The sequence below is a fragment of the Cyrtonyx montezumae genome, unplaced genomic scaffold, assembly GCF_038088225.1.
Source record: "Cyrtonyx montezumae isolate F1298 unplaced genomic scaffold, pur_monq_1.0 scaffold_2, whole genome shotgun sequence".
NCBI lineage: Eukaryota > Metazoa > Chordata > Aves > Galliformes > Odontophoridae > Cyrtonyx > Cyrtonyx montezumae.
Genome location: NW_027071936.1, coordinates 67,248,229 through 67,272,482, shown reverse-complemented (window position 1 = coordinate 67,272,482; position 24,254 = coordinate 67,248,229). Strand labels below are relative to the sequence as shown.

Genomic DNA, 24,254 nt, shown 5'->3' with positions numbered 1-24,254 from the left:
CCCGCACCGTGTCCCTCATCCCCGCACCGGGACCTGTTGCTGCGCTCCGCGGGCTGCGGGAGGTCGGGCTCCGCCGCGGGGAACGGGAATGCGGCGGAGGTTTGCGTTTCGAGCTTTGTCTTTTTGCGTTTCTTCTTTCCCTTCTGCTCTTTTCCTCTTTCCTTCCCGTTTTTTCTTCCCTTCTTTCCGTTATTTTTCCCGTCTCCTCTCTTTCCTTCTTCTTCTCCTTCTCGTCTATTTCTCCTCTTACTTTCTCCCTTTTCTTTTTTAATTTGTTTCTTATTTTTTCTAGAAAAAAAATGTTTTTCTTAATTTTTAACTTTGTCTCCCCACTTTCTCTCCTCATTCTTCTTTTCTTTTCTTTTTTCTTTCTGTTTTCTCCCTTTTCCTTTCCCCGGTGTCCTCTCCCTCACTCCTTTCCTTTTTCCTCTGTTTCCTTCTTTCACTTTTTCATTTCTCGTTTCTCTTTTCTCATTTTCTTCATTTTTCTCCATTTTCTCCTTTTTACTCCTTTTACTTCTTTCTCTCGTTTCTCCTTCCTTCTCTTTCCTTCTCTTTCTCTTTCCTTTCCTTCTTCCTTTCCTTCCTTTCCTTTCCTTTCCTTCCTTCCTTTCCTTTCCTTTCCTTTCCTTTCTCTTCCTTTCCTTTCCTTTCCTTCTTTCCTTTCCTTTCCTTTCTTTCCTCTTCCTTTCCTTTCCTTTCCTTTCCTTTCCTTTCCTTTCCTTCTTTCCTTTCCTTTCCTTTCCTTTTCCTTTTCCTTTCCTCTTTCCTTTCCTTTCCTTTCCTTTCCTTTCCTTTCCTTTCCTTTCCTTTCCTTTCCTTTCCTTTCCTTCCTTTTCCTTTCCTTTCCTTTCCTTTCCTTTCTTTCCCTTTCCTTTCCTTTCCTTTTCCTTTCCTTTCTTTCCTTTCCTTTCCTTCTTTCCTTTCCTTTCCTTTCCTTCTTTCCTTCCTTTCCTTCTCTTTCCTTTTCCTTCTTTCCTTCTTTCCTTCTTTCCTTTCCCTTCCCCTTTCCCTTTCCTTTCCCTTTCCTTCTTTCCCTTTCCTTTTCTACTCTCATTTTCTTCTCTCATTTTCTTTCCTTTTCTCTCTCCCTTTCTCCTCGCTCCTTTTTTCCTTGCTCCTTTTTTCCTTGCTCCTTTTTTTCCTTTCCCCTTTTCCTTCTCATCCCATCACCAATGCTCCTACAGGACTGCCCCCAATCAGTTCCAACCCATCGAGTTATCCCAGCTTATCACCCGGTTATTACCAGGCTACAGTTGTGTTTCCATTGGGTTATGGTTGGGTTACGGTGGTGGCTTCCTTTGGGTTATGGTTGTGTTACTGTTGAGTTATGGTTGTGTTCCTGTTGGTTATGGTTGTGTTACTGTTGAGTTTATGGTTGCGTTACCGTTGGGTTATGGTTGTGTTCCTGTTGGGTTATGGTTGTGTTTACTGTTGGGTTATGGTTGTGTTACTGTTGGGTTATGGTTGTGTTACTGTTGCATTCTGGTTGCGTACCGTTGGGTTATGGTTATGTTACCGTTGGGTTCTCTCCATCCCCTCCCTGCTCCGTGCAGGGACTCAGTGCCCATTGCAGTTCCCGGTGCTCACGGCCCCGCAGCGTTTTCCCCCTGATCTGTTTATTCCGTGTTGGGTTCCTCTGATTCTTTTCCTTTCTTTAATTTTTTTCCTTTCCTTTTTTTCTTCCCTCTTTTCCCTTTCTTTTTTTATTTTACCTTTCATTCATTTTTTCTTTCCTTCTGTTCCCCTCTTTTCCTAAATCTCATCTTCCTCTTCTTCTTTTCTATTTCTTTGCCTCCTTCTCTGCCTTATTTCTCTCCTGTTCCTCTCTTCCTTACTTTCTCCCCTCGATCTTTTTCCATCTCTCACTTCACTCCTTCAAACCTTTTTCCTTCTGTCCTTCATAGAATGGTTTGGAGTGCACAGGACCTTAAAGAGGATTCAGTTCCGACTCCTCTCTTCTCTTTTTGTTTCTCTATTTTTCTCTTAGTTTTCCTTTATTTCTCTCTTTTTCTTTTCTTTCATTACTTCCTTTTTCTTCTACCTTTTTTTCTCTTTTTTGTTCTTGTATTTCTTATTCTGTTTCCTTCCATGAGAATTTCTCCTGTTCTCTCATTTTCTCTTTCACCCGCGCTTTCTTCCCTCTCTTTTAATTTCTTTTCCCCTCTCTTTTTACTTCTTCAGGTTTTTTTTTCCTAACCTTTCCCCGACTTCTCCCTTTCTCCCCTCTATTTTTTCCCCTCTTTTTCACTTTCAGACTTTCTCATTTCTCCACCCCCCGTCACTTTTCTCCTCTCCCGTTCCCCTCTCGCCATTTCTCTCCTTTCCCTCTCAGCTCTCTCCATTCGCTTCTCCCCCTCTCCCCTCCTCTCTCCCTTTTCCCCTTCGCCAAGCAGCGACCGTGATCCTAAAATCCCACAAGCCTCTGCCCTCCCCTGACCCCATCCCACACCGGGCTGTCCCCCACTCCCCCCTTTTCACCTCAACAAATCCCCACCGCTCGGCGTCGGGACCGATGCCCCTCTCGTGACGCCGCCGTTCTACCCTCAGGAAGCGAAGTGTCCCAAGAGAGCCTCCTCCTGCACGGCCCCTTCGCCCGCAAACCCAAACGCATCCGCACCGCCTTCTCCCCGTCCCAACTGCTGCGGTTGGAGAGGGCCTTCGAGAAGAACCATTACGTGGTGGGCGCCGAGCGCAAGCAGCTGGCCAGCAGCCTCAGCCTCTCCGAGACCCAGGTACGGTGCAGCCATCGCTACCCGGCGAGCAGCTTGCAATTGGGCAGGGGGCATGACACCGTGGTGGGGGGGGATGTGCTGGTGGAGGAGTGCTCGGTCGGTTGGGTCTCCGGGAACGGTGTATGGGAACCTCTGCGTGGGGTCGGGGTGGGGATGCTGCGTCCCCGCGCTCTCGTGTCGGAGCTGTTGAGCGGCGTTGTTTCTCCTTCGCTCGGTGTGAGTGCCAAAGTCGTGCTTCAAAACGCGGTGGCCAAAGCGGTGGTGGTGTCACCCCATTACCTGTGTCACCCCCACTGCCCCTTGCACAAAAGCCATCGTCTCGGTGTCTTTGTGCCGACCCATCTTTCAGGATTTTGCGGGAGGCTTTGCGCTCTCATTTACGCTTCGGTGTAGGAAACGAGGGAGCCCGGGAGGTCCCAGAGGGGCAAATGGAAAAGTGTTGGTGCAAAGGGGAAAATAGGGGGAATTGGGGCTGCACGGTGCTCCGGGTGGAGGTACTCTGATATTAATTCACATCCGTGTCCTGTAGTATTCAGCGATGCAGACAGCTGAGATGGCTTCAGCTCAATTCTGCACCGTTTGGCCTGCGTTTATATTCATTAATCCGTATCCATTTTTATGATCTCCTTGGAAATTAAAGCAAAGCAGGGGGATGCTGCCCGACCCCTGACAGCACACGTTGCCTCTAAATCCACCCGAGCAGAGAGGAGGGGAGAGAAGCAATAGATGTCGGCTTCGTTGGCCGTTCCTGTCTGTGTGCACGCGCTGCAGTCCGCTCTGCGGCGTTGGATGGCCGTGCCTGGGGAAGCTGTCGGTGTACATCGGTCCCAAGGACGTGGGGTGGTGTGAAGGGGCTGAGGGGAACCCTTCAGCTTCGTGGCTTCAATTTATGTGTTTCTACGCATCTCAATTTAATTTTATATAGATAGATATGTAATTATTAATGACCCAGACGGAAACAACCCCGCGTGCGTCGATGTGGGGTTGTTGGGCACGGTGATGCTTATGGGTTCCTTCCAACTCGGGATATTCTGTGATCCCGTATCCTATGGTCCCACCATTCTGATGATGGGATCAGCAGGGAGGGTTTTCTGGCCCTGACACCCTTACAGTGGTTACCTGCTAAAATAAGGCACGTCCCGTGGCAGTGCTGCTGTCACCCCCTTGCTTTCCATCCACCAAACCTACCTGGAAGCACCCGTACCTCCTGGAGCATCCTATGGGGTGTTCCTCCATGCCAAGGGCTGGTCCCGGGCACAGGCAGAGAACAACACCTGGAGCAGCCCCAAGGGAGGGGGAAAGGGTCCCTGAGTCCTCGTGCATCACTGGGAAATGGGGAGGTGTTTAACCCCTTCCCATATAGGTCTGGGACCCCAGGAATTGGGAAAAGGAGGATTGGAGGAAACGGGGTTGGGGGGAAATGGCACTGGGGGAAAATAGGATTAGGGAAAGACAGGACTGGGGAAAAATGGGATTGGAAAGAAGGGCAGCACGCAGCCCACAGCAAACATGAGTGGGACGGGGATGGGGTTGTGCCCACGGGGAGCGCGGAGCACGAGGAGAGGCTGTGGGGTGTGCGTGTGCGGGGTGACGCAGAGCTGTGGGGATGGCACTGTGGGGCTGGAGGGACACGTGGGACGTGCACGTGGGGCGGGTTGGGACACGGGTGGGTGCTGTGCCACGGGGTGTTGTGATGGGATGGGCACTGTGGGTGGCGGTGCTGCTGTGCCCGTTGGTGGTGGTGTCAGGACACTGCGGTGAGCACAGGGATGCGCCGGGTTGGAAACTGCTCCCCTGAGCTCACAGAGCCATGGGGTGGTAGAATGGTAGAACATCCCGAGTGGGAATAGACCCACACGGAGCTGCAGGAAACCCACGCTGTCTCCATGCCAAAGCACAGCCCTCCTCCTCGCTCTGGTTGCAAGGTGTGGGATGATGCCATCCCGCATCTCTCCCCGCACCGCTGCAGGGCCGAGCGCACTGCGGCTCCTGTAGGGCAGTGGTAATCATTAACTGTGCCTGCAAATACCTGGGAGTTACAGGAGGAGAAAGATGGGACCCTGAGATAAACCCTGGGGACTGTTCCAGGTCCCAGAGCGCGACGTCAGTGCCGATGCTGTGGTCCTGGGTTGGTGTGCTGCTTTTGGGGCCCTCTCTCGGCAGCCCCTGTGCGTCCCTAAAATGAACTGATGGGTTTGGGGTTTTTTTTAGAAGGTGCAGAGTGACTGCGGTTTCGTGGTGTCACATCAGGGGTTGGTGTGCTGGAGGCGTGTGTAGCACCTCCTGTCGCAATCCAAGTGCTGTCCTTGGGGATGTGTGGCCACACGGGGTGTGTGTCACGGCCTCATCTCCCTGTATGGCCATATAACCAAAACTGGGCCAACACCCCATGGCAGAGCGGGGTCCCTCGGTGTACATGGCCGTGCTTTAGGGCTGTGGTTTGGCAGGCATGGTGGTGGTGGTGGTGGTTTATGGTTGGACTTGATGGTAGTAGAGGTCTATTCTGGCTTCCGTGAAATCACAGAATAGCTTGGGATGGAAAGGGCCTCAAAAATCATCCAGTGACTCCGTGATTCCATATGGGATTGCCATCGTTAGGTGCAGGAAGGCACTGTGTGTGTGTGCAGGGCTGAGAATGGGATGGAGGAGCCACCAGGAGACAGTCCCCATCCGTTACCAGGACCCTGAGAACCCACAGGGCAGCACAGACGTTCAGCACCGCAGTGGTCAATGTCGGGTTGGGAAGGAACAAAACCCAAAATGTTTTGGGTTTAAATGTACAGACCCCAGGGCTGGTTATCACCGTTCCCAGTGCAGCTCTGGGGGCTGCGGTCCCATTGGGATGGGCTCCTCAGAGCTGAGCTGTGCTTGGAGGATGTGGGACTCCTCACACTCAGCTCCTGTTCCCAAAGATTCGGCCGTGCGTCCGCATCGCTTCCTGCCCCACTTCTCTCATGTTGAGCTCCCAGGGGCTGAGAGCTTCACCGTGGTTGAATGCAAGTGGGAAAAGCCACAAAAGGGAACGGTCAGGGGTCAGAGCTCCTTGGGATAAGCAGCCGTGGGGGCTGTGTGCTCCGAAGGGTTTTGCTGCCCTTCAAAAGGCAGAAGGAGGACCTTGGCCTCGCTGTGCTGCGGAGCAGAGGGAGAGCATCGCCTGCGGATGGTGCCCTGGGAGAGAGGGACACGATCCGGGATGGGGGCAGTGCTGGGACGTGAAAGCTCCTTCCCGCTCTGCGCCGGTTGGCAGCGGTGGCCGTGCAGCGGCACCTGGTGGCACACAGTGTCTGTCCTGCGGGGCTGGAGCCGGGCAGCAGCGGGCACTGCTGCGGGCAGCGGACCTGATAGCATCCTGAATCCTTACACAGCATCCTGAAACCCTACACAGCGTCCTGCATCCCTGCACAGCATCCTGAAACCCTACACAGCGTCCTGCATCCCTGCACAGCATCCTGAAACCGTACACAGCATCCCTACTCAGCATCCCTGCACGGCGTCCTGCATCCTTACACAGCATCCTGCATCCCTAAACATAATCCTGAATCCCTACACAGCTTCTCACATACCCGTATAACATCCTGCATCCCTACACAGCATCCTGCATCCCTGCAGAGCATCCCATGTCCCTCCACAGCATTTCACGTCACTACACAGCATCCTGCATCCCTGTAGGCACCACTGAATCCTTGTATAGTATCCTGCATCCTTACACATCATCCTGCATCCCTGCAGAGCATCCTACATCCCTGTATAGCATCCTACAACCCTGCACAGCATCCTGCCAGCAGTGTCCTGCACCTCTTGGTGTCTGGGTGGCTCCCTCAGCCCACACGGAGCTCTGTGCCATGGCTGTCACTGCAGGTTTGGGGTGGCAGTGGGTTCAGGCTGGTTAGGAGTGACAGTCTGGGGATGGGGACGCTGCTCCTCTTCAGCTCCTGGGGCAATTTTTGACCGTTGTCACAGTGAAATAGATTTCCTTACATCTGAATATGGTGAATTAATCATCTCCAATTAAATTCCTGGTTATCTGCAGCGGAACCCCAGTGCCTGACAGCCTCAGGGCCATCCCTCGTGCTTTGCACAGACTGACCCACAGATGCAAGGGATTAAGCCCGAAATGCTCCTTTTTCTCCCATTTTTGAGCACAGGGATGTGAGGGGCTGCCACACTGTGCCCTGAACTGAACCACCGCAGTGCCACTTCAGCGTGGGGACACAGCTCTGGGCTGAGTGTGCAGGGACAGCTCTGTGTGTCACCTCCATGGCCACTGGTGGACATGACATTGGGTGCCAGGGTGATGGACACCAGTGTGATGGGCACAAGTGCGATGGGCTCCAGGGTGGTGGGCACCTGAGTGATGAGCTCCCTCCAAACCCAAGGTCCTGCCATCAGAAAGGGAAACTGAGGCAGGGCAGGGGGACCTGGGTGCGCTCCTGGTGGACAGGGACTTCTTCCTGGCTACTTTTGGAGGAAAATGGGTCTTTTTCCTCTGCTCCCTCTCCCCCAGGTGAAAGTGTGGTTCCAGAATCGACGGACGAAATACAAACGGCAGAAGCTGGAGGAGGAAGGGCCGGACTCGGAGCAGAAGAAGAAAGGTTCCCATCACATCAACCGATGGCGCCTCGCCACCAAGCAGTCGAGCGGAGAAGACATCGACGTCACCTCCAACGACTAAGGCAGGGACAGGCTCCTGGTGCAGCCGCCATGCACAGGAACCCGGGGGACGACGCGGGGACGCGTGCGGCATCACCCAACGAACTCTAAGGGACATCGCCGCCGCCGCCGCTGCCGCCCCACCGGGGCCCATCCGTCCCCCCCCCCCCCACCGCCCGGTGCCCAGCGCAGCCCTCGGGGCGTGTTTTGGGGCTCTCCCACTGAGCCCGGGAGGAAGAGGAGGCTGCCGGGACCCCGGGACATGACCACGCACCCTCCTCCGCGTGGGGACCGCCCGTCAGCCGTGAGGTCGCATCCAACGTCCTACCTTCGAGCTCAATGTTTCCAACCCTTTTTCTTCGTTTTCCTTTTTCCCTCCCCACCCCCTCCTTTCTCTGTCTCTTATTATTTCCCTTTTTCTTTCTTTCTTTTTAATTTATTTTTATTATTTTTATTTTTTTTTTGTGCCCGTGTGCGTGCGTTCCCCCGTCGTAGGTAGTCTGCCGCTGTAGTGTATGTTACTGCGTGGTAATAAAAAGCAAAACGTGCTCGAAGTACGTCTGGTTCCCTCAGAGGGGTTGGGCCCCCGTTGCCCACCACAGAAATGTCCCATGAGGACATGGCCATAAGGACAGCAGTGTCACTGGGGGTAGCCACCATGGGGTTGGCTTGCCATGGGACTGATGGATGCGGAGAGCTCATTCGTTGTGGTGGCATCTCTGCAGCGTTCCCGCCTCCCAGGTTGGGTGTCAGAGGGGTAACACAGTGACAGAAAGCAGAAGGGGGGTGACTGCAGGTATGACAGGTATGTGGTGCTCAGGGGCTGGCAGCTGTCACACCTGTGCTGGGTATTGGATGTCAAGGGAGGGGCAATCACACAACGTGGTGAGAAATGGGGTGCTGGGGGCTGGAGGAGCCCTGGGCACAGGCACTGCTGGAGCCCCAGGATTGGGGTGGGAGGAATGAAGGTCCTTCCTGCATCTTCCCAGGGAAGGGCATTTATGACAATCATATATATAGAATTATCGTTAAGGTTGGATCGTAGAATCATTTGGGTTGGAAAGGACCGTGAAGGTCATCAAGTCCAACCATTAACCCATCGAGTTCATCAACCCATTGAGTCCAACCATCAGTCCATCAATCCACTGAGTCCAACCATCAGTCCATCAAGTCCAACCAACAACCCACCAAGTCTGTCAACCCATTAAGTCCAACCAACAACCCGTTGAGTCTGTCAACCCATTAAGTCCAAACATCAGTCCATCAAGTCCATCAATCCATCGAGTCCAACCAACAACCCACCGAGTCTGTCAACCCATTAAGTCCAAACATCAGTCCATCAAGTCCATCAGCCCACTGAGTCCAACCATCAACCCATCGAGTCCATCAACGTATCGAGTCCATCAACACATCAAGTCCGACCATCAACCCATCAAGTCCGACCATCAACCCATCAAGTCCAACCATCAACCCGTTGGGTTGATATATACACACTAGATATGAGTTATGCACACAAATAAATATGATATACACAAATAGAGAAATATAATATATGCAAATATAGTAGTAATATACAGAGATACATAATTTCTGCTGTTTGGAAAGGGGTAGCCCTCTCCCTGTGTGCAAGGGGAAAAGTCACATCCCCAGAGCAGTTCCCCTCTGCAAACAGCACACAGAAAATGCTGTTTTATCAATGAGGTATTAAAAGCTTCAGATCTTTGTCGACCCTTCCATCAGTGCTACTGGCCATGCCAAGTTCTGAGCATGGACCCAAAGTTTGCTCCCAATTTCCCCAGTACTCAATGAGAACCGTATTTTGCTGCCATCTGCCCAATATCCACCCAGAGCCCAGTTTTGCCCTCCATCCCCACTTGAACCTATATTTCAGTCACAATCTCCACCCGAGACCCGGATTTCACTCTCGGCCCTCATCCCATCCCCAACTGCTATAACAGCCAATGAAGTCTTTAAATGCTTTTATTCCAGACACGTCCAAGTGTTACACAAAGTGTTGCGGTCTATCAATCTGTTGAGAAGGTTAAAAAGAAACTGTGTGCGTTTCGGGGCTGTGCCGGGGTGTGTGGCTGGAAGACGTGGCCGGGATTGATGCCCGCCGAGGTCGGGCAGGAAGCAGCCATACAAAGCCACCAGGATGTCACAAGGGGCTGATTCCCAATGGGACTAAAGGAGGTGCCAGGGGCTGAGAGTTGGAACCCGGCGTAACCTGAGGTCTGCGAAGGTGATGACTCCAGTTGTGCAGGGATGGAGTGAAACAGTGAGTGAGGAGGAGAAAGGAATGGAGCCTGAGCTCATGGAAGGAAAACTGAGAAAGGAGGCAAATCCCCAAAAAGCAGTTTGGGGTTGTGAGGGCACATAGGACAACGGTTTAGAATATTTGTTATCACAGAACCATAGGATCACAGAATGGTTGGGTCAGAAGGGACCTCAAAGACCACAGAATTGTAGCACAGCTTAGGTTGGAGGAGATCTTGATGACCATCCAGTGCCAATCCCCCCTGCCGTGGACTGGTTGCCAACCAGTAGATCAGGCTGCCCAGGGAAGAAGCAGGGCAGAGATCTTTCGGGGCTGTTGTGCGACCCGCTCCCTCCATCCTGAGAGGGAAATCCAAAGGGAAGGGATGTGCAAGGTCAGACCTGGTTACTTCTTAAAACTCATTCTCAAGGAAGAAGGAACCAACCATTGAGCCGTGGGCTCGATTCCTGCCCTCATGGGCCGCTGCAGGACCAGGGACAGGGCTGACACAGCCCATGAGCCATCCCCAGGCCAGCACGGGGAGCAACCCAAGGACACCTCTGCCAGGAGGCAATCAAACTTCTCGCTGGCACCTTTTGCTGCAACCTGGTCCTCATTATTTCTTAATTAACATATCCAAGAAATCAATTAGCTGCAACATTTCTAATTAAATACTACTGGAGATGATCATCTCATTATTATTATCTGCTGAGGTGAACAACTTGATGTGTGAGGTGGGGTTTTTTTTCCTTCCCATTCCTTCCAGTTCCCCAATTATAGGAAATAATAAATGCAAATGGTTGGGTTGTTCTCGCAAACCCAAGGCTCCTTTTGTACATTAGGAGAGTCGAAGAGATTAATTAGCTATTAAGTGAATGCGTATGATGTTATCATTAGCTCTTTTTTTTTGGCACAATTTGCTGTCCTAATAAACAGTACTAATGTGCTATCGCTTTCCAGGGCCATGCTTTTCATTTCTCAGGCTGTACCAAGAGTTAAGCTCCACGCTGAGTCAACTTCTCGACCAGATCCCAACTGCCAAACAATTGGGCAAAGTGCAAGAAGGGCAAGGACATCTCCCAAAAGGGACAGCAGTGATTGGGGTGTGCCATGGTGAAACGAGCTTTGCAGGCTGGTGCTTCCCCAAAGGTCAGGTCGGTGTCTGCAGAACCATTCAGCTGCTTCTGCAGCAAGAGTCCCAGCGTTGCAATGGCTGTGGGATCTACAGAGGCTTTGGTGGACACCTCTGGACGTCGCAGTGGGGATGTGGCCACACTCATGTTGCCCAAAGGGGACCACATGTCCATCAAAATGTGGTGGGCCTCCTCCTGCACCTAACTTGTGCTGCTCCCATGGCAAAGGGACAGACCAATGGACAACAAGGGGACAGGCAGTAGGGTTGGGGCCCAATGCTGAAGGTGGGTTTCAACCCTGCTGCCCTTATATACATAAAAAAATACAAAGATATACATATATATATATATGCAATGCACCTATAGTTGGCACAATGTTCTGGAAGATGCAGAGCCAAACCTCAGCTCTCCATTCCCATGGCACACCCCACATGCACCACTGACACACGTGGTAGGTACTCTGCCCTGTTTTCTGATACATGAAATGAAACAAGTTCGATGGACGTGACAAATCCAGGCTCATTTAGACTGATGGTCACTAGTTGGACTGAGCAGCTGGGTTTGACCCAAGCTATAATCCCCGAGTGCTTCTCTTCTCCTTGCCCACGGAGTAGGATCTCTCTCACCCATTTTATAGGGCAGTGTGATTTAGGAACCCTGCAGCCCGTGCTCCTCCAACCAGTGCCTTCGGCGTTGCGTGCTGCTGGCTCACCCCCTGCAGCACATCTCCTGCTCCATCTGCAGGCCCCGCAGGCAGCTGGAGCTCACAGCCACTGCTATCTTTGATCAGTAATTATGATGCAAGACCAAATCCTTGCAGAAACCAGCCCACCACAAAGCGATGCCTCGCTCACTCCCCTCCCCGAAAAAGAAAAAGGCTTGAGATCAATGAGCAGAATGGTTGCAGCAGCCACAAAACCCACCTTGAAGGCTTCTGGGCCACTCAGCTTTAGGCTCAGTTATGCTGTCACATATTTAAGCAAACATTAAGCACGTGCTGACTGTACATTCATCTGATCTAGTGCATTAGAAGAACTCTGCTGGGTCAAATCCAGCTGTCCCTTATGCAAGTGGAAATGCAGAACTGCTCCATGAGCTCAGCATTCCCACCAGGACCAGGGACTGGGAGCTGTCCTGTTGGCAGCAGGGGTGGGGAGAGCACTTCTGGCCTCTCCTCCCCTCCAGGTTGGTGTGGATGTACACAAAACTCAAATTTTCGATGTGCAATTATTTGATCCACACCACTGTGGGGACAGAACCTGCTGCTCCCTCTCCCAAACATTGCAACGCATCCTTTCACTTACATTCTGTGTCAGTGTTGATTTGGTTTCCCCTGCTCCCCACACCCTCCCCCAGTCCCAGCAAGTTGGCATCGGCGTGATGGCAACCATTGCATTTGGCCATGCTCATCACTGCCACGCCTCAATCCCTGCAACGATCCCAGTGTCTGCACTCGAGCTCTGCTCTTTACACTTTTGGGTAAAAGATACTGGAAAGCCAAATTATGGCCTGAAATTCAACCTGGAGGAGGTCTGTGGGGCCACAGGGCCACGCACCCAGGTGGGACGTGGCTCCTGTACCCAGCAGTGCCCCATCATCACATCCAAATGAAGGGCAGCTGAACTCAAAGCAGAGCAGCTTCCCTCATTAAACCCTATCCAGATAGCTCAGACTGCTTTACCCACAGAGCAGGGCATCAGGCAGGACAAACCCCATCCATTTTGCTCGAAGATCCCATCCCATGCAGGGCACATTGGCTTTCCAGGACCTTGAACCCCTTGCAGATGTGCTGGGTGATGGCTGGGGCAGAGCTGACATGGAATCAATAAAGATACTTATCAAACATCCCACCAAGTGCTTCGAAGTCCTGCACCCGTCAGAATGACTTTTGCGCAGTGTCAGTGCTGAGATTTAATTTGCATTGAAAACAAAATTTGCTGGGTGAAGCCTACTTTCATGTAGTTAGGTATAGCCACGTAAACATCCCGTAAAACTTCCCTCCATGCAGTGCTGGAAGTTTAGAGATTACTCCTCTGCTAGTTGTCTAAAGTGTTTGAATGTAGTTTCCTCGCTGTTGCTAAGTTAAAACTTTTAATGTTAATTTTGTTGAGTGGTGTGAGGTGTCAGCTCTCCAAAAGTGTTAACCCACTCCCGCTCTCCGGGAGCAGTAGGACTATCGCTGAGCTCTAGGATTCGTGTTGTCTCGCTGTTGCGTTCTCTCCCAGTCGAGACCTCACGTTTCCCCCTCTCCCTCCCCAGATCTTCTGGGTGGAGGGGGTCTGCAGCTCACACTTACAACCCCTTGTTGTAGATGACGGTCTTACTGGGAGTGGCCATTGCGATCTCCGGCTCCAGGCGAGACGTCTCGATCTACGGAAGCAAGGCAAGGTCAGGGTCAGCACTGAGGAGATGCACAGAGCCATATATTAATGTTTGAGTTGGAAGGGAATCTAAAAGGCCATCTGGTCCCACTCCCCGACACCCACAGCTCCATCAGTGCTCAAAGCCCCATCCTGCCCAACCTTGGGTGTCTCCAAGGATGGGGCACCCACTGCCTCTCTGTGCAACCTGTGCCAGCACCTCACCGCCTTTATTGTAAACATCTTCCTTAAACCCAGTCTAAATCTCTCCTCTTATATTGAATCCATTTCCCCTTGTCCTCTCACAACACACTCTGCTAAAGAGTCCGACCCCTTCCTTATCAGAGTCTCTAATGTGCTTTAATCTGATTGAGCCTCAAACCACCCTCGTTCAAATGGACTTACACTGCACCAAATGATGCCCAAACTCTCTGCCTTGCAACTGTTGAGGAATTACAGAGTGTGCAGGAGCACCACCCAACATTTTCCAGGAGAAATCCCTTCATTTTTGCGAAGTTGGGGTTCTCAGTGCTCTCCAGCAAGAAGAGTCACAGCTGAGCTCCGGGTGACTTGGTGCCACCAGTGAGAGACCGATTCCCACAGCCCAGAGGTGTTCAAGGACATGGTGAGCATGCGTGGTGGGGATGGGTTGGGCTTGATGACCTGAGAGGTCTTTCCCAACCTTAACAATTCTATGATTCCGACATCCATTTACTACCATTTCTACAGCCTAGACATCACACTTGGCATCGCTGGGAAGCGCTCCGATGTACAACTGAGAACCCGCAGTGTGTTGTCCCTGCTCCTTCCCCAACCTCCATGAAATTCCCATCCCTTTGCTACACAACCCCAGCTGGATTTCCACGTCCCTCTCCATCACACCGTGTCCCCAGGAGGAGCTGGGTGCTCTTGTGCCCAAACGGGACGGGGTGATCTGACTTTTGGAAACCCCATCCGTCGAACGGGCGCCGCTGCTGACACAATGCGAGGAGCCCACGTTAAAAAATCGAAATGCTTTTGAAAAATGTTTAACCTAGTTAGACAAATTAGCAAAAATTTGTGCAAAACAATTTAGGTATTTAAAATATTCAATGTTTTTAAAAACTGGAAAAACTGTTCTTAGCTTTCAGCTGCAAAAACCCAACAAAATATAACATCAAAGCAATCTTAACATGAGGTGCAACATAACCCTTCAGCAAAGCTGTTAAACAGCTACTGAAGCATCATGGGAAATAGCACTTCATTTATTCAAATGCACATATGTCAGGTTTTTGCACCATATGTCATTCCAAGCTATTTACAGTAATAATTAAATCTTAATCAACGTTTAACCTCTGTAAAATGTTTGAAGGGATCTAATCACCCTTCAGACTGCACTAATGAAGGAGAAATATATAAACATAAAAAGAAAATGATGCATAGATAGCACACCAGAAAGAACAGTAATTGCAAAATTGTATTTCTTTTAAATATAATCAGCAAATTATGTAAAGTAAGCCAACGAGTATTTTAAGTGAAGACATCTTGGGTGTCAGAGGTGTGATCAGCTAATTTTGTACTGCTATCCATAACAGATGTAGCATATTTTCTTTTCGTGCCATTATTAGCAACTTCACCATTTCTTTCTGTGCCGAAACACAAAGTGAAGCATTGTGATGGGAGAGCACCCAGCAAAGGTAGAGGAGAGGCGATTCTCACGTCCACCAGCACTGACAGGATCCATTTTGAGGGAGGATTAACTCTGATCTGCCTGGCTCTGACACAGCTTTTCCTCCCATTGTTTTTCTTCCCCTTCTTCCAAATACAGAGGGGGAAAAGCTGCTAGGCACTGAGGCTGGGTGTTTTCTCCCACCGGTATGGAAACATCACAGTGAGAGGAGCTTATCAATGGCCTGGGGTTGGGCAGACCAACCCTGACCAGTTGGGTGGCCCTACCCTGATCAGTTGGACGTCAGTGCTGGCAGGGCTTAGGGGCACGAGATTGCTCGGAATAGAAGCAAAACCCAAACTCTGGTTGGGATATCTACACAGAAAGCTAAAGGAGAGCCACCCACAGCCATAGAAACACAACACGAGTCCTCTGGGTCCATGAGTGTTGGACTTGTTCTCCAAAGAAAGCCCCATCGAACCCTCTGGACCCCAAATTAGAGGTCTGAAAGCAAGACTTACAGGGAAATGATGATGGCCTGGACGTGCTGAGTCAAGAAGAGAGAAGTTGAAAGTATTGGCCCATTGGTAAGTAGTAAAAGCACACTGGTCTGTTCATTCTGTCTTGAGACATAACCCAAAAAGCTGTGAGGAAGACTCAAGCTGAGCAGCAGGAAGAGCATCTGAATGGGAAGGAGCTAAGTCCTGCAACCAGATGTTTGGGGAAGGTGTGGTGGCTCTGCGGTGGGAAGTTTGAAGAACAAATCAGATGAGAGTCAGAAAGAATGGTTGGTTTGGAGGTGAGTATTACTGAGCTCACCTAAACCCCTTGCTGAAGCCTAGGATGATGCGAAGTAACTTCACTGAAGGGCGACTGGTTGAACTGGAGCAAACTGTAGAACATTTCTGTTTGACTTTACTAAATCAGATACAAAGACATTGAAGTGCTGCTCAAGAGCCTCAGCTACGTGAGCTCCAAGGGGTGTATCCCTACCGAGCAGGCAAGGGCAGGAGGGACGAGTTCCAGAGCACTACTGGCAAATCTAGGAATTACTGATTCCTCACCTTGAGAAATCAAATGCAGAACAACAAGGAGATGCATTCAGCCAGTGGGCTACAGGTATCAAGACAACATTCACTAGCTTAGGTTGCATGTACTGATTCGTTCTTTCAATCTGTCCATTTCCTGCTAGAAACTTCCTTTCCTTATTTTGGGGCAGACTGCTGTTGTAACTGCCCAGCGACCTGGGCCTGCTCAGCCAACCTTCCTCTGGACATCATGAGAGACCACAGAGGCCCTTATGTCATGTTTCTTGTCTCTGAGCTCCAAAGAAGATCTTCAGCAGGATCCTTCTCGGTCACAACCATGACGACAACTCTTCTAACATGGAATGGCCATCATGAAGGGTTCTCCAAGGAACAGGTTTACACTAAATGACACGATCTGTCTCATGGGGCAACTGTGTCCTTCCAAACTAAGTGCCCACATGGGAACTGTGTCCATCCTCCTCCTCTCAGTGAGGAAAATCTACTTGTGCTGGGTCAAAGGATGCATTCCTTTCCTGGCTCTAGGAAGACAGCACCAAGGACCCTTAAAGAAGTGGGTCTTCAGCAATGACACCAGAAGAACAAGAGGGATGCACATTCACAACCAGTATGCAGGGAAATGTGGTGCATGAAGATCACTGCTGGAGGGTGATGAGAAGGGGCTGGTTTGTGGGGGGAAAACAATAGGTTTTCAGGCCGATGCAGCCATCAATGCAGCACTCACCACTTGCTATCCTGACATACCAGCATAGGGAGTGCTCTAACGTTAGAATCACAGAATCATTAAGGTTGGAAAAGAGCTCTAAGAAACACCAAACCCAACCCCACCATGCCCACTGACCATGTCCCTCAGTGCCACATCTCCATGGCTCTGGAACATCCCCAGGGATGGTGACATCACCACCTCCCTGGGCAGCCTATGCCAGTGCCTGATCATTCTTTCAGAGAAAAAAAATGATCAAATATCCAACCTGAACCTCCCATGGTGCAACTTAAAACCATTACCTCTCATCACTAGTTAACTGGGAGAAGAGGTCAACCCTCCCCCTGCTACAACCTCCTTTCAGGTCACTGTAGAGAGCAGTAAGGTCTCCCCTGAGCCTCCTCTTCTCCAGGCTGAACAATTCCAGCTCCCTCAGCCTCTCTTCATGGGAGAAGGGGTAATTGCTGCATTTCCCAAGAGTATACTGAAAGCTTGGCTACAGAGGCAAGGACATCCTCGCTGAGGATGAAAGAGAGAAAGAGGTGATGGAGTCTCCTTCTCTGGAGATGTTCAAGGCCCACCTGGACGCCTACCTGTGCAACCTGGTCTAGGGAGCTGCTTTGGCAAGGGAGTTGGACTCGATCTCTGCAGGTCCCTTCCAACCCCTACAATTCTGGGATACTGTGACGTCACCAAAATGTATCTCCAAACACAACCAGAAAAGTGGCACCGCAGAGCATCGCAACACCTGGGAGTTGAAGGATGCCCTTTGTTTCCCTCCGTCAGATAACCACGAAAACAAGAACAAAACAAAAAAACACTGATCTTATTTAAGCCACAGCTTCTAACCCAGCATCCCTCAGGTAACACAGGGTGACCCGACGTTCCCCCCACAGAACGCAATCACCTCTCGCAGCGCCCACTGCGCACCAGCTCTCTTCCCCCCATCCCTGCCTTGCAGTGGGAGCCTCTCTCATCAGCACAGACAAGGCTAATTGGGGTGATAAAGAACTGGCTCCGAGTGCTGGCGTGGGCTGGAGGAACAAATGGTGCCGTGGTCACAGCTGGTGCTGCGGAGATGGGAGGGAGCAGCGCGAGGCTCCGGCGCCCGCGGTTCCGCCAGCCCGGGGCTGTGGGATGGGAGTGGGGCTGTGTGTGTTTTGCATTCACTGCTGACACGGGCGTAACGTACATGCGCGTCCGGTGAGGCAGAAGCAGGCAGAAAGCAGATGCTTTTTGTTTGGGGTTGATACTCATTTCTATCCCAGCTCGGGAAAAGGTGTAGAAAGGAATGTGCTCCTCCGAGTGCAGGGAGAGAGATAGGTCCAGGCTCGCTGCCAGGGATCCTGCGACGATATGGAAGGCAGCTAGGGGAGACAGGAGCAGATGGATTTGGCATACAGCTCATCGCTCAGCCAAAAAGAGGAAGGGGGGGGGGAGAAGAAGAAGGAAGAAAGCAGCCAGTTTTGGTAGGGGGAGGGCCAGGCGGTGTGGCGGATGCTGCATCTGGAAGAGGGGGAAGGCAGGATGAAGCTGGGCACTGTGTTGCCATGACCAAGAGGTCACGGCTTGTAGTCTGTGAGGGTCCTCGCAGCCCTTTCAGGAGCCCTTTGCCACCTTCTCCTCATAGAGTTATAGTTATAGGGGCTTTAAAGCTCATCCAGTTCCAACCCCTGCCACGGGTCGGGTGCTCCCCATCAGATCAGCCTGCTCACAGCCCACCCAGCCTGGCATCGGGCACTTCCAGGGATAGGGCACCCACAGCTCTCTGAAACCTTTGCCATCAAGTTCAACTCACAGGACCACACAGAATCATGGAACCACAGAATCATTCAAGTGGAAAAAATCACCAAGATCATCAAGTCCTCCCATCAACCCATCACCACCATGCCCACGACCCAAACCCCGCATCTGAGAGCAGTGTCCCAATGCTCTTGGAGCTCCAGCAGCTCAGGGCCATGCCTACAGCCCTGGGGAGCCTCCTCCATGCCCACCACCCCCTGGTGCAGAACCTTTTCCTAACATCCAGTTCCTTGGATCCTGTTGTTGCCACCAGAGAGAACCAAGGCCACGTGACACCTCTGCTTGTAGCCTGGTGCAACCACAGTGTGAAACCACTGAGCTCTTTCATGGTGGGTCACATCAACCCCTTCCACCATCAACACATGCCCACCTAAGGCAGCTCTGCAAGAAGCAGAACCTCATCAATCTGGTTTAACACACTTCCACGGGGTCAAAAACCAGTTCCTTGCCCAAATATTACTCTTCCAGTTATTTCAGGTCTTCTTCTTTTCAGTGACAGCAGCTGAAGGAATGCTAATGGAGCCAAAATCAGAGCTTCTGGACTTCCCAATGTTTTCAACAGGACTTGCTGGTTGGGAACGGGTCTCATGACTAACATAGATGGGAATAAATCACTGTGTAAGTAACTGATACTTGGTTTGCTGGCCAAATCACAAAGCTGGGGGAAAAGGATTTTGAAATAAACCTCATTTTTGCTACATTTCCCTTCAGATTCATAATGACAATCAAGAGTTGACTGGAGACACCACACATCATCAGAAGGTGCATTGGATGGAGAACACAACAGCCAGGAATGGCTGCACAAGCAAGTAGGTTAAGCCTCTCTGGTGCTCTGGACCCATCTGTTGAGGAAAAAAGTGACCATTTGTGATGTACTGCACCAACACAGCCATCGCCGTTAGCATACAGTTGTTGTTTCTGAAGAAGACATAGCACAGCCTCACCAGAGTGATCCGAGCAGACTGAGACTGTAAGTACAGCCCAGTGATCGTGCCTACAACTCAACAACCCCTGCAACTACAACTCAACTGGGGGTGCATCACACCTGGAGGGCAGCTGCGCTCGTAGCTGAGCAGGTCCAGTCTCTGCCCATTGAGGTTTCCTCTCTTACTCACGTGCTTTGTGAAACAAAGTCAATGGCAGATCAAGATGAACCAAGGGCCAGCAAGCTCTGCTTTGGGTTTGGTTTGTACTACCTCGTCCCACTCTGTCACTGCCATGTAGGTGGGTTGACATGTATTTATGAGAAGTTAAGGAATGATGAGGCAACCCATGTAAGCAGAATTCAGAGGCCTGTTTGTACACAGCATGTGTTCAGGGGTTTCTCTGCACTAAACCACCAGCAGCTCCTAGTGCAGCAGCTTGCTCCACCTGATGTTGGCATGTTTACACCAAAGGTGCACTTCGGTGTCGTTGCTTGAAATTGACTTTATCTCCATTTTCTCCACCCTCCTGGAAACAACAAGGAGGAAAGTGGAATACTCAGCCGTGCTGGCTCCTGGGGGCTATCGGTTTCAGAAGGTTTCCCTGTTTTTTGTCTGGATGCTGTGACCACCAGCATCCATCTCGTGCTCTCTGCGGGTCAAAGAGAAAAACAGAGGCTCTTTTCAGACCCAGATGGAAGAGGGTTCGAATGTGGCCACACACACACCCCCCTACAACATCTGTTACAGACAAAGTACGTCAGTGACAGTGCTAGTGCCACAAGCTATTCACACTCCATCACATCTGCTGACACCTCTGCACCGTCCCCTGGAGACGTCACTGCTTTTAGCAAAGCAAAATGCAAAGTGTCAGTGGCACCTTGGGTGCCATCGGGCTTCTGCTCCGCAGAATACTCCTCATTCTCAACAGATGTTCAGATAGAGATGTGCAATTGAAACAGCTTCAGATGTTACCGCCCTCACCTTAAATGGGAACAACTGACCCTGCCCCGAAGCACAACAGGAGAGTCTGCAGGATTTATGGGTCAGTTATGGGACAGCACCTTCATTAAGGGGGGTTTTGCCTCCAGCTCTATGATCTATGAGCACGCAGCTGCCAGTGCACGGAGCTGCAAGCTAGTGTACCACAGCTTCTCTGTGAGAAAAATTACATGCTTGCTTTTACATCGGAACAAGGAATCAGAAGGGAAGGAAGGAAAGCTCAGTGTTTTAGGATCCTTCCCATCCAGGCTGGAGCACAGCAGTCTGAATGCCATGAGCTCCCACTGCCCGGCAGCACACCAATTTCCGGCACTGTAGGAATGACTGATGATAGCAGTGTCAGCAGGTGGGATGATAACACAGGGCAACAGGCACCTAGGGCTGCGAGGCAGCTCCGGGTGCTGGGCATGTCCCTGCCTGTAACGTGGCGACACAGTGTCCGTGTTTCAACTCTCAGCTCCTGCCCTCAACCAGGTCACCAAGGCACAAAGCATCCCACGTCCCCGAGGAGCCCTCCTGGTGTCACACAGCATGGCACTGATGATGAGCAGGATGTTGGGATGAAGGGAACCCACTCTCAGGAGCTCAGCCCTGGGCTTGGTTAGCTTAAACCTTCCAGATTCCTAGAAGGATTCCCCCAGCAACATCAGCTCCAAGTCATCAAAAATTAGGGGTGGGGGTCCAGCCTTCCAGGGAAGGAGAAGATTGCCAACAGCATCAGAAACCCCAAGTTTTAAAACAAACAAGCCAACAAATCCAGGTTTTTAAACCAAAAAAGAGCCATCACCTAAAACACAATGCTGAGACCTCCCCAGACTGCAGAGGTGAGGGCTCTGAGTCAGAGCTGTCTCCCTTCTTCTGCTTTTGATGGTGGGCACTCAAAAATTTCCCTTATGATGGAAGTGAGCCATTAGGTCCATTGTAGCCAGAACCCCTCAAGCAGTTGTGTTGAGGAAGGGAGCACTGGTTGCTGCTTGGTGAGAGTGCTAAACCCTGCAATTCTCTATCCATTAAGGAGGAGGAGCACAATAACCACTCTGGATTTAGGGGTATCCTCACTGCTTTAAAGAAGCAAAGCAAGTTGCTTGGGATCCCAAGCCTTCATTGTATTTCCTCCCCTTGAAGGACCAACAGCCTCGTTAGAAACAGGCTGCTAGATCCAAATGATTTAAAAAGCAATTACAGATAATTATATACACTTGTGCTTGGGAAATGTGATTAATAACCCATTCTCTGCAACAGGCAAGTCTGGACAACTGTCCGCCTTCCTCTGAACAGATCCTTGATGTCTCACTTGGAGCAGTCAGAGGCAAGGCTGTTTCTGAATGTCTCCGAGTACACAGAAAAGGATTTATGCAATAACTGGAGAGAGGGGTAAGCCAGGGAAGAGCCATGGATGGACCCAGCTGCCACCAGCTGTTGGTGATCAATAATAGGGCCTGAATTTTCAGGGTGGGCTGGTAGAAAGAAAGGAAAGGTGTTGGCTTTCAAACCAAGCAGGAGCTTGGGGGGATTGCACGGAGCAGAGAGTGGGACTGTGTTTCTGTGCTGCCCTGTGACAAGGGCAGGAATCCCAGGGGCAGAGCTTCGGAGCTGCTGCTCTGTTTACAGGAGGTGCTGCTGAAAGGTGTCCTGAAGAAAGACAGCAATTAACAGGCCTGGAAAAAAAAATGGCTTCTTTCCACAAAGTGCCTTTTAAGTATGTTTTTTTGAGCCACTTCAAGGGTTAATGTTTAGCTGTTTATCCGGAGTTGTCGGATGTCAGCCCTTTCTTTTGACTCCTAATGGCTTATAGCCATCAGGAGGTGAAGACTCCTCAAAAGAGATGGTGTCAGGAATGTTTTTTTATGCCCACCAGCACCCACACACCTGCAGGAGCCTGTGCTTGCAGGATAGATAGTTTACATACTTGAACCTGTATCCCAGGGACAGAGATATAAACATGAAACCAGATCCCATCCGACACCACTGCTGCAGCCCCTGGGCAGTACAAAGGGGTCTTTTCCCCCAACACCCACTCCCAGTGACCACAAAAAGCACCTTGGATTGGGGCATCGCTTCCCACTACCTGTACTGGTAGTACATAATCTGCTGGTGCAGCTTATGATTTTAGGGCAGGCTCCCGTGAGTTCTGGTGGTGAAACAAAGGACAGCTCTCACAAGCAGACTTCAAAAAGCCATCACAAATCAAAGCCTCTCGGTCAGGGAAGGTGAGAACAAAGACACAGGCTCCAAATCAATCAGAGCACTGCTCACTCGTGACCTTCCCCAGCCAAGGGATGTCACTGAGCCTCGTAATTACCCTGCAAGGTGCAAACAGGCTGAGCAGTTGTAAACCTCACCGCTGCTACCTGATGCCCCCGGGGACCAGATCCTTCCTGAGCGCTGCAGGCAGAGCGTGGCCGTGCTCTTCCCAAAGCTCCTGCTCAGACCAAGCCCTCCGTGCCCTGCTAAGCCATCAGCAGTACCAGCACAGGCAGGGATTGGGGTGGCAATGCCCCTTGCTACAGAAAAAGAACTCAAAGTACTTTTTCTTATAGTAATGTTCAGATGAGATCGAAACTTTCCCCCAGCACTGGCAGTTTAGCTCAGAGTCAGCTTCAGGTTTCTTGCTCACCCCTTAGGTTGCAGCCTCAGGCCAATGGTTCAACTTCTCCTGCTCAGAAAGGCTGCAGACATCACATGGTCACCTTCTTGGCATGGACTTGGTGGTGCTGTGGGACTGAAGTCCCTGCACCACTGCTGAGAGAAGGGCTGAAATCATGACAGAATTGGGCACAGGGCACTGCCCCCATGGAGATCCATGGCCAGAGCTGTGGTTTGATTTGGGACAAGGGGGAACTCGTCACAAAATGAGTTAGTGATGAACACTTCAGCCCCCACGGACTTCAGGTCCGTGCCCATGCTGACAGCTCCAGCAGAAGTACAAGACAGATGTGCTTGTTTGGTGGACAAGCAAAGGCTTTTACTTGAAGATCTCTGCATTCCACTGCTCAGCTGGAGCACAGTCCTTTCATGCTGAAGGAAAACACATCCCTTCTGCAATTCAAGATCAAAGTTATGGTCCTGTAACTCCAAAAGTCAGTTCAGATAAGCCCTACGAGTGACAGATGGAATTAAACTCAGGGGCTACACTGGCATAGACCAACAGGAGCCAGAATCAATGCTCAGGCTCTGGGGACAACAGGTATATCCAGTTACACATATCCACTAGTTACATACATCCACAATGCTAGACTCTTCCTCTTAAGTCAACAACAGAGCATCATCTGCATGTCAGTAGGAAGCTAAAACTCCAGGGTATGGCTTGAATCTTCTTCACTCATTGGCAGATACATACAGCTGAGCTTCCAGACTCCTGCCAGTCCCTCAGGACCTTGTGCCATCTCTTCTTTTCTCAGCACACTTCCTTCCAAGGTCAACCTCCGTTGACTTTGGCCAACATGTTGAGGTTACCAGACTCTCAGAACACCATTCCTCAAACCCAAAAGCGAAGAAATACCACGGAACTTCTCAGTTCTCCAACATTTTTCCTCATGGCAGCTGGCAAATCCTTTCCTTTGCTTCTCATCCAAGTTGGACAAAATTACTGCAGAGAATCCCTCTTGCTCCCCTCCCCCAGTGCGATGCAATCCCAAGGGAGAAATGGTTTCATGGGGACCCCCTGCTGTCTTGCATCTGATTTCCCTCCTAAGTATGGTATAGGGAAGCGTCTCGAGGGCTACGGCTGTGACCCCCATACAGCTCTTTTGTCAAGTGCCATTTCATTAAAAAATCAGCCTTTTAACTGTGGACACATTTCAACCTCACCAAATCTGCTAATTATTGACAGTTGGTGAAGAGGAGATTTCACTTGTTCCTCCTGTTAAACTGCATCTAATTAGTAATTACTGGTTCACTGTCATCTTTACTGCAATAATCCCACTGCACATTGGCTCATTAACCTTTTGCTTTTCTAAAGCAGCCTGCCAACAAGATGAAGGCTAAAACAGAT

At 50.8% G+C, this 24,254-nt stretch overlaps 2 protein-coding genes across 2 annotated transcripts in view; one reads left to right on the top strand and one right to left on the bottom strand.

The window, feature by feature from the left end:
• Window positions 1-24,254, bottom strand: part of SFXN5 (sideroflexin 5) — a 377,058-nt gene that overhangs the window by 290,601 nt on the left and 62,203 nt on the right. The window contains exon 14 of the mRNA XM_065736015.1: window positions 11,630-13,145. Coding sequence (XP_065592087.1) covers window positions 13,068-13,145 — 78 coding nt within the window. The 3' untranslated portion in view covers window positions 11,630-13,067. The remainder of the gene's footprint in view (window positions 1-11,629; window positions 13,146-24,254) is intronic.
• On the top strand, window positions 2,421-7,752 carry LOC136048381 (homeobox protein EMX1-like; the record flags this gene model as incomplete). The annotated part of the gene is made up of 2 exons (XM_065736032.1): window positions 2,421-2,735; window positions 7,240-7,752. Coding segments are annotated over 2 exons (483 nt in total), but the record flags the coding sequence as incomplete, so codon positions are not given.